We start from the raw sequence: 17,730 nt of genomic DNA, 5'->3' as shown, positions 1-17,730 counted from the left end.
TTATAATTATTATAAAAAAATATAATAATTGTATTTATCTTTGAATTATCGCTAGCGCAAGTCAATGTTCTTTGTTGTTTTTAGTCAAATATCTCCACGTTTCGTTTACACTTCTCTGTGTCTCACTCACTCTGTCTCTCCCTCTCTCTCTCTCTCTCTCTCAGAGAGAGAAAGAGAGAGAGACGGAGTGAGAGCGAGAGAACGCCACTCTGATTGGCTGCGGAATCAGCCAATCAGAGTATGGGTTGTCATCTCTATCACAACGACGCGCTGATAGGCTGTTACCACCTGGGGCATACAGCGCTCATGCCACATGCATGGAACCTTTCACTGCAGGCACACAGTTGTCTCGTATCGCTACTGCGCTAACTGTTCACTCGTCAGTCACTTTATGTGAATCAAATCACAATGGCATGCTCCAAGTTGGCTCAGGATGGTAAAAGAAAGGTGGACAGGAAAAACCGACGTTTCAAGGAAGAATGGACAGAGCAATATGTTTTCATCCTACCTACTGCAAGTACCAGACCAATGTGTCTAATATGCAACAGTACTGTTGCTCTGGTGAAAAGTGAAAATCGGAAACGTCACTATCTGAAAGAGCACCGCAAATTTGAAGAGACATTTCCTCATGATTCAGAGCTAAGAAAAAAAGAAATCACGAGGCTAAAAAAGTCATATGAAACATCAAGCAAGATTTTTGTTAAATCTATGACACAACAACAAATAGCAACAGAGTGCTCACTCATGGCATGGGTTTTGGGTAAACACAAGAAGCCATTCTCTGATGCAGAAATAATTAAAGAATGCTTGACTGAAGTGATGGGTGCCATGTTTGAAGGCAAAGAAAAGGAGGAAATGACAGCTAAAATAAATCAAATCCCACTCTCTGATGCCACAGCTACCAGACGTACTGAAATACTGGCTGGTGATTTGTCCAAGCAGCTTTGTGATGGAATAAAAAACGCAGAGTGCATATCCCTAGCAGTGGATGAGTCCACTGACACCACTGACAATGCTCAGTTGTTGGTGTTTGTGAGGTATTATGATGAGGAAAAGGGGGAGTTTATTGAAGATGTTTTGGGTGTGACGCCATCACCTTCTGGTCAAAGCAGGTCATTCCTTCCAAGTTCCCTCTGCTGCATAAGATGGCCTGTCACATCCTCACAATGTTTGGCTCAACATACAGCTGTGAGTCTGCCTTCTCTGCAATGAACATTGTGAAGAACAAGTACCGCAGCAGACTGACCAATGAACACCTGGATCAGTGTCTCCGCCTGGCCATCACACCTTTTGTGCCAAAGTTCAAAGTCTTGGCTTCAAACCCCAGAGCCCAATTCTCCCATTGAGCAGCTGTGTTTTACACAATGGGGATGTACTGTACCATAGTTATATTTGCACATGAATGAGATCTGTTGAGGTCATTTGTTTACCAGAGATAGGAGGGTTGTGTTTAAAAGTATTTATTTTTTGTTAAAACTGAACGTTTTATTTAAGTTCTTACTTATTTTTGTTTCAAAGAAAATCTTTCATGTATTTTATTGGATATTTATTTTAATTGTGTTAATTTTAAGAAAATGTTAAACTACTACCTACCTCCTGCTACTATATAAGCTTGACCGATAATAAACGGACCCAGCCTGTTTCAAAATAACATTTGTGGACCTTCAAGATTTGTACTTGAGGACCCCTGATATATCGTATATCATATATATATATATATTATTATTATTTTAATTTTTTTGGTCAGAAAAAAATGGAAGTGGCGAAGCAAGGCATGGTCAAAGCATGATCAAAGGCACTCGCGCTGTGGTAATCCAACAAAACAGAAAGTGATTAGTAAGCAAGGGGAAGGACACGCCAACAGCCACTCAGGTAACAGTGTCAACTATCAAGTCGGTTGCGCCATCTTGCCATCTCGCTGTTGATTCTCCGCATGGAGTGAGGAGAGAAACTGATATCTTAATATGACAACTCAACAACAGAAACTTGTCTTTAGTTTGGTTTGTTTTAATGCAGACAGTGCGGCAACATCCTGAATGTCACGGTCCAACTAGTAGCTTCCCCAAACTACTCTGTGTAGTGTTCTATATAGCTCAGAGCCGCGTATAGAGAGAGTATGGCCAACTCGACGAGGAGCTTTCTTTGCTCCCAATGACGTGTGCCCGCAAGCATGCAATTGCACTTTTTCCAACATTAGTTTCCTGACGAAATCAACCAAAATAATACATCTAAATATAGCTCTAAACATACTCCAGCTCATAAACTTACAATAAAACATGTTTTTTATTGCACCAAAGTATAATTTTGGGGCAATTTAGTGGCAGTATTTGATGCACTCTGCCGCTACATTCAAGCAGTGTTAAGTCACCAGCTGGCTCTCTAACGCGATCCCGCCGGCGCAATGTATATCAGAAATACACAACGACCAAAAATTTACTAACACTATTAATATTAAAAATGTAATGCAAAATTATATATTGTAACATGAATGCAAAAAACTCAAAAAACATTTCCCATTTGGCAACGCTATCCTGTAGCCACGCCCCCTCAGGTAATATATTTCCGGTGTTGTGACTTACATCAAAAATAAACCTTCTTCCTGGCTAATAATACATACTCTACAACTACAACTAGTTCAGAACTAACAGTGTTTTAATTATAATATTTCAAAAATGATTAGCTGCAATGTAGACAGCCGTCAACATTATGACACGGAGAGCAAACGGAGGCAACAACATGCTAGCTCGCTGGTTAGTTAACTAGCGAGCTTGCTTTGGTGCTCCTGATCCTCTCCCCGTTCTGCAACCTAGTGCAGCAGTGCCGCAATTAAGCAAGAAGAACAGAGAATACCTAAGGCTAAGGGGAGCGTTTGTATTTTTATTGATATTTCATTTAAAAAACACAAAAGGGAATGTTTAAAAAGGCAGATTTCCACGTTTACGTGGACATTTCACATGCCTGAAAATCCTCATCAGCTGTGGACAAACCACTCGACTTGTGAATCACAAAACAAACTAACAAGCACTTGGCACGTCTAAACAAACAAATGTGTGAATCGATCAATTTAAACATTAATACATTTATCAGTGGCAGACTCACAAATAAATGTATAACTTATATTTTAATAAGGATTCCAATTAAGTTTTTACTCACAGTCCGAAGACGAGCCATGCCTTGGCAGTAGGAATGGGAATTAATAAGATTTTTCCGGTTCCGATTCTACTTTTGATTCTGCTTAACTATTCGGTTCTTTAACGGTTCTCTCATTAATTCTTATATGGAAAAAAGAGAGCAAAAATTTAGATTCCCATCAAATCTGTTTAGTTTAGAGCTTAGATGACCTTACAAAGCCAACGGTGAGGTCTTAAGAGGCACATAGAATAGAAAATAAATATAAGAAATAACTATTATTTTGTAGAATTTAACAAAATAAAACATGAAAATTCCTTAAGAATGTAATATTTATATTCAATCAATTAATCAAAGTTTATTTATATAGCCCTTAATCACAAGTGTCTCAAAGGGCTACACATGCCACACTCAGATCCCGCATCAGAGCAAGAAAAAACTAAAATATTAATATTTTAAAAATGTTTAAGAATCTTTTGTCATCTCCTAAAAAAAATGGTGACACTCAAAATATTACAATGGTTTGTTTAGATTTACAAAATGAAACTATCATATACATAACATGCAAAACAAGATATTTCAAGCCTTCTTTTGATTTAATTTAGATGATTATGGCTTAGTTTATGACAACCTTTAATTGAAAATCTAAGAAAAAGTGGGGTCGTTAAAAACTGTTAGCATGATCTTAAAAATTATAATAAATACAAGCTTGACATATGTTACTTTGCATGTAATGAGGTAATATTACACATTAGTTTCACATTGGAAGTTGAACTGCTGACATGAATGGACTTTTACACGATATTCTAATTTTATGAGATTCACCTAAATAATAGATATAACTGGAAAACATGCAACTTTTCTCCGACTACAATTCATTTTCACTTCTTGAAAATCAGTAGCACTGTGGAAAACGGGTGCAAGCTTTAAATCACAAACTTAGTCATTGCTTGTACACTTCTCTGCCGGGATGAAAGGAGACGCTATTGCGTCATTCCCAACCACTGGCATCGATAAGGGAGTCGTTTGAAAACATTGGCATGTGATTCCAAGGAATTGAATTGATACACTGAGAACCGGTTTTAGATTCCCATTGCTACAGCTTTTAAACTCCCATCAGCTGCAAACTTTCATTGGCAAGATTTGATAACCCTCCTAAACTGAAATCAACATCTGGGTTCACGAGCCACTCACCTAGAGAAAATGGTGTCAATACCGCAGCTCTGTTCAGTTCTCCATTCTGCAGCCAATGCAGCTTCTGTTCTAATGGTCGTCCGAAATTTTGTCTTTACAATTGTAAAAATAGGTCTTCAACTGTTAACCGGACGGCTTTGTTAGCCCCTAAGCAGCACACAAATGTCTCGTGAGAAAGTTGGTAGCCATCATGGCGCTCTGAAGTCACAAGAGTGCCTTTTGAGCAATCATTGAGATCACCTGAAACCGGTTTGGCCAAACTCTCCCTGTAGGTTGTATTCACCGGACATCACATCCGGCTTATTAATCATGTGAGGCTCGAAGTGGTGGGCCTGAGAGCATCTGTTGTCATAGTGTTCTGGGCGGCATTTTACCTTTCTCAAAAAAAAAAAAGCCCTATGCTTGCGTGTTTTAGGCTGTTGGAACCGTTCAAATCGCAAAAAGGATACAAGTTTCTTATGAGTTCCTTGAGAGGTAATCAAGAAGGGCAAAAGATGTCAAGATTTTATTAAGGAGGACGAGAAAAGGGGCACGCACTCCAGTCAAAAGGAGCAAAGTTGAAGAAAGCACAAGTTTGCAGTAATCACTTTGTTAAAGGTTTGCTATAATTTTAACATTTAGTATTTCCCATTTAAGTATTATCTTGATATTATTTGTATTTTATATTGTTTCAGAGTTCTTAAAACGCATTTTTGCTACAAGTGCAGTGTTTCCCCCAGAAAATGTGTTAGTTAAGGTGGTGACTCTCCATGGGAAGGGGACCGAGGAAGGGGGTGGGTGGGTGTAAGAATCGATGGAACTCGGCCTGTCGCCATCACGTCTCCACCTCGTCGCTGCCACCACAGTCTGGGGGGCATAGACTACAGACTGCGGTGAAGTAGGCCGGCTTCGTCGCGTGAAGAAGCCTACAACTTTTGGTTGTGTTTTCCGCTCCATTTGCTGAATGGCGATATACGATATATATCTCGATATTTTTTCCGTAAAGTAAAAACAAAACAGTCCTAGTTACCTGAGATACTAAGTACGTCATTATTATTACTCAGTAATTTACTAAGTCACAATAAGGACAAAATAATGGCTTACTAAGTAAAAAAAATGACTTACAAAGTCAAATTAATGACTTACTGTAAGTAAGCGTTTGCAATAAGCGTTTGAAAAAAAGAGTTAAAAGTGGAGCCACATGCTCATATGTTCAACTCATCATGCTTAATTTATTACAGCATTTGGGAAGCCTGTAGTTGATTTTTATTATGTAAATGTTATATTTTTATCAACATGTGATAGCAGGGACCCTGCCATTCAAAACTAAGCTGCTACGTTACTAATGATTAATGTAACTATAGCTGAAAAAAATAGTACAATAGCAATAGGAGAGACTATTCATCCCTGAACACCATGGAGTTCATGTAGGCTCTATGATGCAGTTACATTATTATATCAACTATCAGAGACAGCTTCAGGAAATGCTTCATTTAACATAATGTCCTTTTTTGCTGCTTCAACACAGCTCAATCAACACAGAAAAAGGTAAAGTGAATTGTTAACTGTAGGTCAATAATGCTTGTCTTTCGCTCAGACAGACAGGGCTTTGCTGTCCGTAACACACGCACGCACGCACACACACCGCACAGTGAGCTAACGTTACGCTAAAAGCTAATCAGCATTCACCTCAAGGACTGCGAGCGAGCTGAGCTGCCGCTTATGTTTCTAGAACGTCAACGGGCTCATAGTGATGTTACTAGTAGTTGACTTGGAAGTGTTTATTATAATTTGGGGAGAGTCCGCTGCATTATGCTCACCTGCTAAACACCTTTCTGCTCACCCCACCGTCTCTCCTCTCTGCCTGCCTGAGCACTGTTACATGTGCTCTGAATACGCACTGCTGATTGGCTGTTATATGCGCTCTGAATACGCACTGCTGATTGGCTGTTACCGCTCTGCGTGTAACCAATCAGATGGTTCTGTGGGTGGGACATGCTGGGTGCTGCAGAGACGTACTGACAGAGGCAGAGGCAGAACTAAGCGGAGCAGCTTGTTAAGACTTTAGTTTAGGCGGTGGCTCTTTGTTGTTAAGGCGGCCGCCTTAACAACAAAGCGCTGCGGGAAACCCTGAAGTGTTTCGTAAACCACCAACTCGGCGAGTCTAAATAAAAGAAAGCAAATGTAAGGAGTTTAGATGTCACCAAAGGACGCAATCATAAATGAACATTTGAGCACATACACAATGTTGAGATCTATAGTTATATTTTGATAAGGACGGGGAAAACAAGTGTATTTGTAAGCAGCGCGTTTAATAACAATAAGGCAACAAACATGGCTGTAGACACCAAGTTAAATCATGAAATGCAACCTTACCCGAGCAAAGCGATGCATATTTATCCGGGAACATCTTGATACTAATTTCCTTGACCCAGCAACACACAAACAAGTTGTAGACATCCACGCTTTTCCCAGCCTTCTTTTGTTTTATTGTGTAAAATGATGTCTGCTGCACCAGATAGTCTGACATGTCTGGTAATACAACTGACGGATAATCTTTGCGATCACTCGACAAATCTTATTTTTGATAATGTATAGGGATAGATTCCATCGCATAGTTAGAATTTTTGCTCATATCTGCTTTTAATAGCAAGATCTAGGCTCTTTGGTACTCAGATAGTTTGCTCTTTGTTTGCTGAACAGTAGCCATATTGGTTTGGTGGCTAACCAACTTGTCTACTTGCGTTCAAAAGTCACGTGACAGGATATAACCTATACACAGCTCTACAACTTTTACACTACTCACATCTAGTGTCTCAAAACTGCAACAACCTTCAAATCTACTTATACAACAGAAAGTAAAAATGAGTGCTGCATAGAGCGACGAAATTGTCGACAAAACTTGAAAAGTCACCTCAACAGTGTGGCATTATTTTGTCAGACCAAAGTAATCTGCAAGGTATGCAGAGCAGTCGTCCCCAACAAGAGCAGTAATACAACAAACCGATTTAACCAACTTAGCCGCCCTCATCCAAGCAGGCTACCAGAAATCTTCTCCACTGATAAATAGCAAAGATATGCACCTGGGGATAGGTTGATCGGCAACACTAAAATTGGCCCTAGTGTGTGAATGTGAATGTTGTCTGTCTATCTGTGTGGCCCTGCAATGAGGTGGCGAATTGTCCAGGGTGTACCCTGCCTTCCACCCGAATGCAGATAGGAGAGGCTCCAGCACTAAGGCTGCAGCTAACGATTATTTTTCTATCGATTAATCTATAGATTTTTTTTATTCGATTAATCGATTAATCTATAGATTATTTTTTTCCTGATTAATCTATAGATTATTTTTCCTTTTACCGATTATTTTTTTTATTTAAAATGAAGATGAAAAAATAAATGTAGGCCAGTTTTTTCAAAAGGCATGGCTTTTATTTACAAAAAAAAAAGTATGGCCACTCAGTCAACATTGAGAACAACATGACAAAATATTCTGTAACAATGTAAACATTTAAAACTTTTAACATTTAACAAAATTGAAAGTAGCTTATTTGCTTTTTAATGTGCAAATATAAAAGTAAACATCCAGTGCAAATCTTAATATTCTGCAATAGTATAAGCATTTCAAAAGTAAAAGTATTGCTTATTTTGCTTTAAAATGTACAAAAATAAAGATAAACATCCAATACAAAAAAGTGCAAAACGAAATATTCTGTAACAACAGTGTAAACATTTCAACAGAAGTAAAAGTATTGCTTATTTAGCTTTAAAATGTGCAAAAATAAAGATAAACATCCAGCACAAAAAAGTGCCAATCTAAATATTCTGGAGCACTGTAAACATTAAGTATTGCTTTTAAAATGTGCAAAATAAACATCCAGTCCAACACAGTACACAATAACCAATTCTACTCATTCAAGTGAGTGACTAACAGTTCCCTCTTATTTTTCATGTGTGTGAGCAAACGCACAAACTCCCTGAGCATTCAGTGGAGCACATGTGAGCAACATCTGACGTGCACACTGTGGCCACACCAGCGTCACACCTGTCCCAAACCTGACATCATAACAATTTAAATGTTTTATTAAAATAATTTTTTGATATAAGTGATGTTGCCCTCTTACAATGACAATAACAAAAAAACATGTTTTTCATGACCTATGTGCTAGTATTGTATGTCTGGCTGCGGGTCCTGTCTTTAAAAGAAATGTTACCCCTTTCAGAGATTACATTTAGTTCCTGTAACGTTCTGTCTGTAAAATACATCTTTTTATTAGCATATATGAAATCTAGTGACAATATTTCATGAATAATATCCTTAGATTAACATTCTTAATAAATGGCAGTAAAATAAGCACACATCTGATTGTGGAGTCAGAGTGTTACAACCTGAAATTTACATTGTGTGGCGTTGGGGTTGTCCGACTTTTTGTGTGGCCATAAACGCAGCACTGGCTAAGTGCCATGAGTGGGTGTGTTGGTGCAGGTGAGCGAGCGAGCGGCTTCTGTTGATATGACGGATGATAACGTTGGTTTAAGCCTGGTTTGTATGGCAGTAAATGACCAGTTTTTATAGATAAAAGTTTTTTTTACTCATGTTTTTGGTGTGGTTACAAACAGTTTTGCTCAATAAAGTGATTGATGGAATTCCTGTCCGTAAAGTGTCTCGACAGACGATAATTGAACTGTGTTGACAAAGATTGTTTTATTCATTGGGGCCACTCTTGTTGTCACCTGTCACTCAGAGTTGCATTGCAAAATCATACAGAATAAATTGTAATGTGTTTATTTTGTTTAAAGTTCAGATGGGATTTTTGATTTCCTGCGCGGCATTAATTTGCTGTGCGCAGAGGACGCGTGAGCGGTGCGCACCTTAGAGGGAACGTTGGTTAGCATGTCTACATGCTCTGGGGTGAGGCTGGTTCTTTTCTTGTTTACAATATTCACAGCAGCTGAAAATAGGCGCTCAGAAGGGGTCGATGTGGCTGGAACTAAGAGGTAAGACCGATGATGATGATGATGATAGTATGATTAAAGTGAAAGTTAATTGTTCGTTTGTACATAGTATATGTAACTGTTAATGTTGTAAAAGGTATTTGCACAACTAATTAATGTTAGCGTTAAAGAGGAGCGCATCTTTGTAAACACTGAACAGGCACGCCAAACGCGCCTCTCAGAGCGAAACGGTGCTTTAGTTTATGAATTTACAACGCAGATACAAAAGACACATTCATGTTTTTGTGTAATGATGACAACGTACACTACCGTTCAAAAGTTTGGGGTCACATTGAAATGTCCTTATTTTTGAAGGAAAAGCACTGTACTTTTCAATGAAGATAACTTTAAACTAGTCTTAACTTTAAAGAAATACACTCTATACATTGCTAATGTGGTAAATGACTATTCTAGCTGCAAATGTCTGGTTTTTGGTGCAAAATCTACATAGGTGTATGAGGCCCATTTCCAGCAACTATCACTCCAGTGTTCTAATGGTACAATGTGTTTGCTCATTGGCTCAGAAGGCTAATTGATGATTAGAAAACCCTTGTGTAATCATGTTCACACATCTGAAAACAGTTTAGCTCGTTACAGAAGCTACAAAACTGACTTCCTTTGAGCAGATTGAGTTTCTGGAGCATCACATTTGTGGGGTCAATTAAACACTCAAAATGGCCAGAAAAAGAGAACTTTCATCTGAAACTCGACAGTCTATTCTTGTTCTTAGAAATGAAGGCTATTCCACAAAAGTGTTTGGGTGACCCCAAACTTTTGAACGGTAGTGTATACTCACGCGGACTAGTTGATTGTGATGACAAGAACGCTGTCGGGTGTTGTCTTTTCAAATGTTCGTCCATAGCCGTTGTGCTATGATAGGCCATTTCCGCTCGACACAGTGTGCATACAACAACATTATTAGGCCGTTTATTGAAATACTCCCACACTTTTGACTACTTTTGGCATGCTTTTTTCCCCTCGCTCGCACCGCTCGCATCGTCTGCTTTGCGCTCCGCCATGATGGTAGTGTGACGTAAATATGCGACGCGTCGACGCACAAAAACGGCGTCGACGTATTTACGTAACCGATGACGTCGACTATGTCGACGCGTCGTTTCAGCCTTATCCAGCACCCCACGCTACCCTGAAAGGGACAAGCGGTAGAAAAATGGATGGATAGATGATAAATAGCACCCTTGGTAAATTGGAAATTGACTTACAGTATTTATTGGCAGGCTTATTTAGATAAGCCACAAAAAATATAAATAAATATTGATATCGATCAATATAAAAAACTTATATTGTGTTAGAGTTTTCAGCCATAATCGCCCAGCCCTACTTTCACCACAATGTTTACAAACGCTACCCTCCTTGATGCATCCAGATGCTGGTCATGACATCGCTGAAAGCATGATACTAATTTCCATCCATTATCTTCAGTCATACATTACATTGTTTATTCTACAGCAACAATTACTTTAACTTGCATTTACCATTTTACACAAATAACTCTGCTTTGCTGTTGGCTTTTGTAATCACACGTGCTAGTCAATTTTTGATGACGTCACATCCGGAAATGTCTGCTGACGCTAGCTGCTGCCGCGAATAAGCTAAGTACTATCTTTTTGAGTGCTTCTAATTGTTTTACAACTTTCTTTATTCCTTCTCAAACATATGTAGTAGTCTTATCAAACCTGCAAAGCACCCACTTTCTGTTCCACCACCCCTCTCTCAGCTAGCTAGCTAAGCTAGTCGCGGCTCAAAGCAACTACGCTCTGAAGGCTTCTCCTCCCTCAAGCTGCTGCTACTGTTACGAAGAGAGCAAGAACTCGACTCTGTGAAAGAAACAACCTAGCTAGCTGTTAAACTAATGAAGCTAAGCTTGTCTCGGTCGAAAGCAAATACGCTCCAAAGGCATCTCCTCCCTCACGCTGCTGCTACTGCCCTGAAGACAGCAAGAACTCGACTCGGTGAAAGAAACAAATTGAGTATGGCTCCCTGCTCTTCATGCATTGTTCTCATGGATAGGTTGGAGGACTGTGTCCGCCAGTTAGAGCAAAGTAATTTCCTAACTTTAGATGCCACGGACACATTTGCTAGCGTTAGCTGTAGCGAACTGACTAACCCAGCTTGTAGCAGCCCTAAGCGGCCTGCAAGCCACGGTGAACCGGTTGAGACGCATAACAGATTTAGCGCTTTAGCTAGTCCTACACCCAAGTCTCCATCACCCGGAACATACATCTTAGTAAACCAGCCATAATTAAGTGTATTCCCAAGGCCAGAGCACCTGACATTGAAGCTAGTCTTAAGGAGCTGACTCGCAACAGGCCTAGAAACACTTATGACAGGCTAATCGCACCACTTGCTACGCGAACATAGTTGTAAACGTCGGCTCCAATTACACTATGATGAGACAGTCGGAGATTACAAAGAGGAACATAGATCGGTCTTGTAATTTCGCTAGAAATATATCTCTGCATCGAGTACTTGTCTCTGGGCCCCCACCTGCGAGAGGCAATGATGAGAAGTATAGCAGATTAGTCTCGCTTAACAAGTGGCTCGCTCATTTTTGTAGAGAACAAGGACTAACCTTCATTGATAATTGGCCCTCTTTCTGGGGAAAACCGGGCTTGCTGAGGGAGGACGGCCTTCACCCAAACCGGGAAGGCACCATCACTCTTTCCAGAAATATAGATTACTATTTGAGTCAAGTTTGACTAACTAAGCAGGCTCGGACACAGGCAATTACAGTGTCTGTTAGTCCGAGTGAGGAGTCAGTTAAGCTAGAACTAACCAGCAGCAGGCTGGAAAATTCCTGCACACAGAGCATTTCTGGTAGAATAATACATAACTCACATAAAGTTTTTTTTCTGTAGTGACTGTGCCAGAGGCGGACATGCATTCTACTAAGGGGCAAAATATGACACGTTCGATCTATCGCAGCACCAAGCAAACAATCTCAAGATCCCCATCATATCAATTCCTAGATGCGATCGAAATTATTTAAGGCGCGCAACACAAAATAAACTGAACGTTATTAATATCAGTAATACAGATAACATTAACAAAAAATCCTCTAAACAGCCCACTACCTATAATATGGGCTTTTTAAACATCAGATCATTGTCTCCCAAAATGTTATATGTTAAGAGAGGTCATTGGAGACAACAATTTTAACATCATTTGTCTCAGCAAAACTTGGCTAAAACCAGATTAATTTTTCCCGCTTAACGAGACATCTCCTCCTAACTATTTGAGTGCACATATTGCCCGTCCCCTTTAAAAGGGGTGGAGGGGTCGCACTAATATACAATGAAAACCTCAACCTTACCCCCTAACCTAAGTAATAAATTTTTTTTTTTTGAGGTTACTAGGAGGTCTGTCAGACCGCTACCTCTCTATCTGGCTGTTGTCTATCGCCCCTCTGGGCCCTATCCGGACTTTATCAGTGAATTTTCAGAGGATGTCGCCGATCTAGTAACGCACGCAGATAATATAATTATAATGAAGGATACTAATATCCATATAATTACCCCGTCAGACCCTCCGTGCGTGGCGCTCCAGACCATAATTGATAACTGTGGTCTTACACAAATAATAAATGAACCCATGCATCGCAACGGTAATACGATAGACCTAGTCCTTGTCCCGGTGTCACAACCTATGATACTCCCGTACACTAAAGTAATGTCCGATCATGACCTTATAAAATTTGAAGTTCTGACTCATTGTCAACAAGCTACTAATAACCAATGCTTTAGCATCCGCAATATTAATGCTGTCACAGCTACGACTCTTGTTGGCCTACTGCCTTTAGTAATGGCACCATTCACAAATTATGTGGGCTCTATCGATAACCTCACTAACAACTTTAACAATTCTCTGTGCATTGACATTGATAGAATAACACCGCTAAAGCTAAAAAAGGCCCCTAAAAGATGTACCTACCCTGTGATTTACAGAAGAAACCAGAGCTCTTAAACTATCATATAAAAAGCTGGAATGTAAAAGGCGCGCGACTAAACTTGAGGTTTTCCATCAAGCATGGAGTGATAGTTTAATAGCTTATAGACACGCGCTTACCTAAATATTTGTGCAGTACAGTAGCATCACTAACCCTCCAAAGGACAACCCCCCCTCCCAGTAGCTACACCCACTCAGCTAATGACTTTATACATTTCTTTAATAAGAACATTGCATTCATTAGAAAGGAGATTAAAGATAACGCGTCCCAGCTCCAACTGGGTTCTATTAACGCAGATACATATTTATGTACGACGGATACTGCCCTCCAAAATAATCTCTCTCTTTTTGAAGAAATAACAGAAATATTCCTGCGACTTGTAAATGGGACAAACAAACAACATATTTACTTGACCCACTTCCTGAGAAACGTATCAAGGGGCTGTTTGTAATATTAGGACCATCAGTGCTAAATATAATTATATAAATATATAATATAATATATAAATATAATCATCACTTTCCTCTGGCGCTGTTCCTCGCTTTCAAAAAAGCGGGTATTCATCCTCTGCTCAAAAGACCTAACCTCGATCCTGACCTTATGGTAAACTACCAGCAGTGTTCCACCTTCCCTTTATCACAAAAATCCTCAAAAAAATAGTTGCACAGCAGCTAAATGAACACTTATTTCCCTTTAAAATGACCAAACATTGCTTATTTGTTGTGTTCCTTGTTCTCCCCCGCTTCCCACTCTCTCTCAAAACTCCATAGGCTACTAAACCCCTCCCCTTCTTCCTTCCAAGACGGGCTTGCACGTATAAGAACATCCCTGATTGGTTGGTTGTTTGCTGATTATCGGTCCTGCTAGACACTGGCACTTATTTAATAATACCACCTTAACATTTGACAACCAAACAATTACACAAAGCGACTCTGTAAAGAATCTGGCTATTATCTTCGACACAACTCTCTCATTTGAGTCCCACAAGAGTGTTACTAAAACAGCCTTCTTTAATCTCTGTGATATCGCAAAAATGTGTCCCATTTTGTCCACCGTTTGTTACGTCTCTATTACTGTAACGTATAATTTTCGGTTCTCCCTAAGTCTAGCATTAAAAGATTACAGTTGGTACAAAATGTGGCTGCTACATTTTTGACAAGAACAAAAAAGTTTGATCATATTATAACCTATACTGGCTCACCTGCACTGGCTTCCTGTGCACTTAAGATGCGACTTTAAGGTTTTACTCCTTATGTACAAAATACTAAACAGTCTAGCTCCATCCTACCTTGCTGATTGTATTGTACCATATGGTCCGGCCAGAAATCTGAGTTCAAAGAACTCAGGCTTATTAGTGAATCCCAGACCCCAAAAAAGTATGTGGGCTTTAGAGCTTTTTTTAAAATTCGGGCTCCAGAACTCTGGAATGCCCTACCGTTAACAGTTAGAGATGCTACCTCAGTAGAAGCATTTAAGTGCCATCTTAAAACTCATTTGTATAATCTAGCCTTTAAATAGACCTTTTTAGACCAGTTGATCTGCTGTCTCTCTTTTCTGCTCTGCCCACCTCTCCTGCCTGCAAAAGTTACCAGGTGATCACGAATCAGCCTAGACGGATGATGCGCAAGCTGTTCAAAGTCGGGACCCGGCGTGACTACTCCTTATGCATCAGTCGGTGACGTCTCTGCGCCCCGACGTGTCTACGTGCAAGAGGATCCCCTGTTGGCCCCACTACGGACTGGACTCTCAAATTATTAACCGTATCCACTCGGCATCCATTGCTCTGGTCACCCAGGGGTGGATCCCCACATCTGCGGTCCCTTCCAAAGTTTCTCGTTGTTCCCATTGGGTTGAGTTTTTTCTTGCCCTGACGTGGGATCTGAGCCGAGGGTGTTGTGGCTTGTGCAGCCCTTATAAGTAAACTTTGATTAATTGAACTCTGATGTAACCTACTGCTCTGTGCACACAGCTCACTATACTTGTGTGCCATCAATTTTGACCGAGCTAATATTATAATTTGTTGGATGGAAGTGTAACTCTTACCGCTTTTAATGCCTGAGGAATTCGCTTCCACAGATATCTGCCATTATTCCTAAAAAAAAGCACATTTACATCAGACAGGAAAATGTTTGCTTACTGAGTAAAAACTATTTCAACGGGACAGCCTTTAAATCATATACATATGTAAACCAGTATTATGAAGAACATAAACCTTTTTTAATACCACTTAAGAACAGCAAAACATCAACACTTTGTGACTTGCTGAATATAAATGAAAAGCAAAATATGTAAAACTTACATATTGTAATGTCATATATAACTAAAGTTTAAAAGTACACAATGTAAAACTTTACATATTGTTATGTAGTATATAGCTAAAGTTTAAAAGTACAGGATGTAAAACTTACACATCATTAAGTAGTACATGATTAAAGTTTAAAAGTACAAGATAGAACTTACATATCATTATGTAGTAGATAAAGCGCCAACAGTTGAGCATACACTTGAGGTGCTGCAATGCCTCCTGGAGACTGTTGGAACAAAACAATGAGTTCCCATGCACACAATAATGATTTTTTTTCCCTGACTTGCACAACAATATTTAAATACTGTAATATTTATCAGCCATTGTAAATAATAAATATACAATCTATATTCTATTTTCCATTATTGTATTGTAATTAGTTTCCGCTTCATTAAATTGTGGGTGTCAAAGAGCTGCTAAAATGAGACAAAATATCTTAAATGATTCCTGTCCGTTATCTTTTATTCTACAATTGTTGTGTATGTATTGTTCATGTATGAATACATATAAATAAATAAATAGTCAAATACCGTGGCCAACAGCAACATCCAAATGTTACAAACAAAATGACCTCCGACCAAAAACATCTTAAAAATGCTGCAAATTAAAAATGTTGCAAGATCAAACGCAAAATAAATTAAACAACAAAAGCACACACACAACCCATATAAATACAATTCAAACTCAAATCGAAGAGAACATGTTTAGCATTTTTGGTTGATATGTACAAGTGAAAACTGATATTAATGCTTTTATTAGACTAGTCTCATTTTAGAAATATTTTGGAGTAGATAAAATGTTGATGTACGGTGTGGAGATGACCATAAAAACATTATTTATTCTCATATTGCAATGAGATGGCGACTTGTCCAGGGTGTACCCCGCCTTCCCCCCGATTGTAGCTGAGATAGGCTCCAGCGCCCCCCGCGACCCCGAAGGAAATAAGCGGTAGAAATGGATGGGATGGATATTACATTGACGCTTGTTTTTAGCTTCTTGTTAGCATTAGCTAGCTTGCTTGCCATACAAAGCTGTATCACCTCAGTTCTTCCCACATTCCACAAAATACGCTTTTTCTTTGCTTGCACATTAAATACAATTTAGTGACAATACCTCCAGTTCTTGAGCTTCACTTTGTTCGAGTAGTTTGTCAAAATTCTCTTCCATAATCACCGCAGCAGGCATGGTGACGACGAAGATAAAGGCGGTGTTGTGGTGCCTCACTGCCTCTTTCCGCGATTGGTCTACGCATGCGCGAATACTACGTCACTTCCTGAATTCGCAATATTTTACCGGTATGTAATTTATGACGGAAATTCTGCGACGTCAGGTGCTGTGATATATGAATGTTTTATTAATGTTTTGTCTAAAAAAATTATATTACATAGTGTATAAAAACATGCTTACATAACGTACTACCTAAAAGAGAATATGAATATAAAAATGGACCCCGACTTAAACAAGTTGAAAAACGTATTCGGGTGTTACCATTTAGTGGTCAATTGTACGGAATATGTACTTCACTGTGCAACCTACTAATAAAAGTCTCAAGCAATCAAAAAAAATGAACAATTTCACCCACTTTCAGTCTTTTGTCATTGTAATGAATGGCGCAAGGGGGCGCTGTCGACTGCCATCGCAATGTTTTTTATTTTTTTTAAATGCTGATGTTTTTCTAAACCAGGCATATCTTAAATACATATCTGCGTCCTGACAAGAAATAAACTTTAACATTTTCAGTATTGGAAATTGATGTATTTAATGTAGATAACGTAGTAAAAAAAAGACAAATCCGTACGGTTTAAAAATAAATACTGGTGTTCTTGAATAACGTTTGTTTAGTTTTTCTGTCAGTAATCTTTTAATGATATTGTTATTGAAATAAAGATTACAAAAACAGAAACCCATTGCAACCATGAAGGCATGCACGAGCATGATGGCCATTAAAGAAGTTGACAGGAGGTGATGTTGTCTGTGCGCATGCGTGGACCGATCGGGTCTTTCCATATCGATCAAGTAAGCTATACCATAGATATTATAAATCAATAGATACCGTCGATCATAACATTCTATTAGAACGTATCAAAACACGTATTGGTATGATAGACTTGATTGATTGATTGATTGAAACTTTTATTAGTAGGTTGCACAGTACAGTACATCCATC

General features: G+C 39.0%; 1 protein-coding gene across 1 annotated transcript in view; it reads right to left on the bottom strand.

Moving 5' to 3' along the window:
- The window catches only part of cops8 (COP9 signalosome subunit 8), a 48,776-nt gene extending 31,953 nt beyond the window's left edge, over window positions 1-16,823 (bottom strand). Inside the window, exons 1-3 of the mRNA XM_062067804.1 lie at window positions 16,677-16,823; window positions 15,719-15,789; window positions 15,302-15,350 (exon numbers count right to left, since the gene is read on the bottom strand). Coding sequence (XP_061923788.1) covers window positions 15,302-15,350; window positions 15,719-15,789; window positions 16,677-16,748 — 192 coding nt within the window. The 5' untranslated portion in view covers window positions 16,749-16,823. The remainder of the gene's footprint in view (window positions 1-15,301; window positions 15,351-15,718; window positions 15,790-16,676) is intronic.
- Between the last annotated feature and the right edge of the window lie 907 nt (window positions 16,824-17,730).

This window comes from Entelurus aequoreus, linkage group LG13 (genome assembly GCF_033978785.1).
Source record: "Entelurus aequoreus isolate RoL-2023_Sb linkage group LG13, RoL_Eaeq_v1.1, whole genome shotgun sequence".
Lineage (NCBI taxonomy): Eukaryota > Metazoa > Chordata > Actinopteri > Syngnathiformes > Syngnathidae > Entelurus > Entelurus aequoreus.
This window is presented reverse-complemented; position numbering and strand designations above follow the sequence as displayed.